Below are 2,183 nucleotides of genomic sequence, written 5' to 3'. Positions count from 1 at the left end.
ATGCTGTCTGTCCTAACCTGTGTGGCGCAGATGATTGGTTTGCCAATCCTGTTGCAGCGACCAATCATCATCTTCTGAGCCAGGAACACCTTCTCAGTTGGGATTTCAATACCCAGATCTCCACGGGCGACCATGATACCATCGCTGGCCTCCAGGATCTCGTCAAACCTACAGAAATAAAGAAATTTAACTCATTATACAAAACACATCTTTACAGTAGGTCTGGTAAGGAACGCACACTAGCAAATAATACACAAATAATAAAACTGAATATATACACAATATATATTTCATGCAGTACATAAAAACACAGACACAGACATTTTTCATGTTTTCAAAATAAGTCTCTTCTGCTCATCAAGGATGCATTTATTTGATCAAAAAACTATTATTAAAATTACTATTTAAATATATTTTTAAATATGATACATTTCTGTTATGGCAAAGCTGAATTTTTAGCAGTCATTACTCCGGTCTCAAACATTTCTTATTATTAGCACAGGTTATCAAATATTAACTTTATTTTTTTTTCAAGATAATACTTACTGTATGTGTGTGTAAATTACGTAAACAACCTTAATTTTGATGCGACTGATTGTGATCAATCGTTTAACAGCACTGATATCATTATTTTTTAATTGGTTTTCAACATTTATTTATATTATCACTCACTTGCGCACACCCTCATGGTTCTCCAGCTTGCTGATGATCTTGATGTTTTTGCCTTTCTCTCCGAGCACCTTCCTGACAGCCTGCACGTCCGCGGCTTTGCGGATGAAGGAGGCAAAAACCATGTCGACGCCCTGCTCCACGCCAAACTGAAGGTCCTGAATGTCCTTCTCAGACACTGCGGGCAGGTCAACATTGGCCCCGGGCAGGTTCACGCCTTTCTTGCTGCCCAGCATGCCTCCATTCTCAATCTCGCAGTTCAGGAAATCAGAACCTGGAACATTTAACAATGTTAAAACAACATAGCCATGCCGTGACCTTTCAAAGGCTTGAAATACGGTCATGACAGGAGAACCTGAACTTGATACTTACCAATTTCCTTAACCATGAGTGAAATAAGACCGTCGTCGACGTAAACATGGCTGCCCTTCTGCACCACCTTTGTGATGTTCTTGTAGTCCAGCCACAGAATCTTGTCATCGCAATTGTCCTTGTAGCTGTCATCCAGAGTGAGCTTGATAATGTTACCCTTGACGAGCTTGACCTCCTCAGTGCCACTCTGAAGAAACCACATACATCCATGGGATCTAAAACAGAGTTTCTATAATTGAGAAGAAAGCGAGATGCTATACTTACACCCTTAATAAGTCCTGTCCTGATCTCTGGGCCTTTGGTGTCCAGAGCAATGGCTACTGGTCGGTACTCGATGCTCCCAGCTCCAAAACTCTCAATGGCTTCACGGACATTCTTGATGGTTTCAGCATGGTACTGCATTAAAAAAGTTATTTACAGTAAATGTGAGTATATTAACTGTAAGTGAGCATAAGATAACAGAAAATGTCATCTAAATGTAGAAAATAAGAATGAACAAGAAGTATATAAACAGTGGCCAATACTGATAAGTTGAGTTAGTGCAACAAATTTTTTCAGTTTAATGGCAGTAAAACTATTTAATGCAGTTTATTCTAGGGTTGGCCACCCCAATCCCAACCACTGCTTTTGTCTCTCTTTTTTTTGAACTTCAAAACTACTTATATGGGTCTTTTTTTAAATTGAGATTTATACATCACTTGATATATGAGTTGTTAAGATAGGACAATTTTTGGCTGAGATACAACTATTTGAAAATCTGGAATCTAAGGGTGCAGAAAAATCTAAATATTGAAAAAATGTAATAATAAATAAATTGTTAGTAATGAATATTAATAATGAACAATTCAGTTTTAATATATTTACAGTAGGAAATGTATAAAATATCTTCATGAACCATGCTCTGTACTTTATATTATATTATATTATATTACATTATAGTGGCTAGGAGATCCCCAAGCAACCCAACTTCATCATGTCATTTATATATGGCACCATTTTTGTCCTTTAGAAACTTTTTAAGACAATTTTTTCTTCTTTGTTCTGCTTGTACGCTGATTCTCGCTCTCAGAAGGAAGTTTTATCGATTGGCAGCGTGAGCTCTGAGACCTGTAAAACTCTACTGAACACGATGTTACAAAATA

The 2,183-nt window shown here is 37.2% G+C and overlaps 1 protein-coding gene across 1 annotated transcript in view; it reads right to left on the bottom strand.

Annotated features, from left to right (window-relative positions):
• LOC122331275 (pyruvate kinase PKM-like) overlaps nt 1-2,183 on the bottom strand; it is a 7,882-nt gene that overhangs the window by 1,997 nt on the left and 3,702 nt on the right. Inside the window, exons 4-7 of the mRNA XM_043228840.1 lie at nt 1,306-1,437; nt 1,042-1,228; nt 673-943; nt 18-168 (exon numbers count right to left, since the gene is read on the bottom strand). Of these exons, the coding sequence (XP_043084775.1) occupies nt 18-168; nt 673-943; nt 1,042-1,228; nt 1,306-1,437 (741 nt within the window). The remainder of the gene's footprint in view (nt 1-17; nt 169-672; nt 944-1,041; nt 1,229-1,305; nt 1,438-2,183) is intronic.

This window comes from Puntigrus tetrazona, chromosome 25 (assembly GCF_018831695.1).
Source record: "Puntigrus tetrazona isolate hp1 chromosome 25, ASM1883169v1, whole genome shotgun sequence".
Classification (NCBI taxonomy): domain Eukaryota; kingdom Metazoa; phylum Chordata; class Actinopteri; order Cypriniformes; family Cyprinidae; genus Puntigrus; species Puntigrus tetrazona.
The sequence above is the reverse complement of the archived record's forward strand: the minus strand, read 5'-3'. Positions and strand labels throughout refer to the sequence as shown.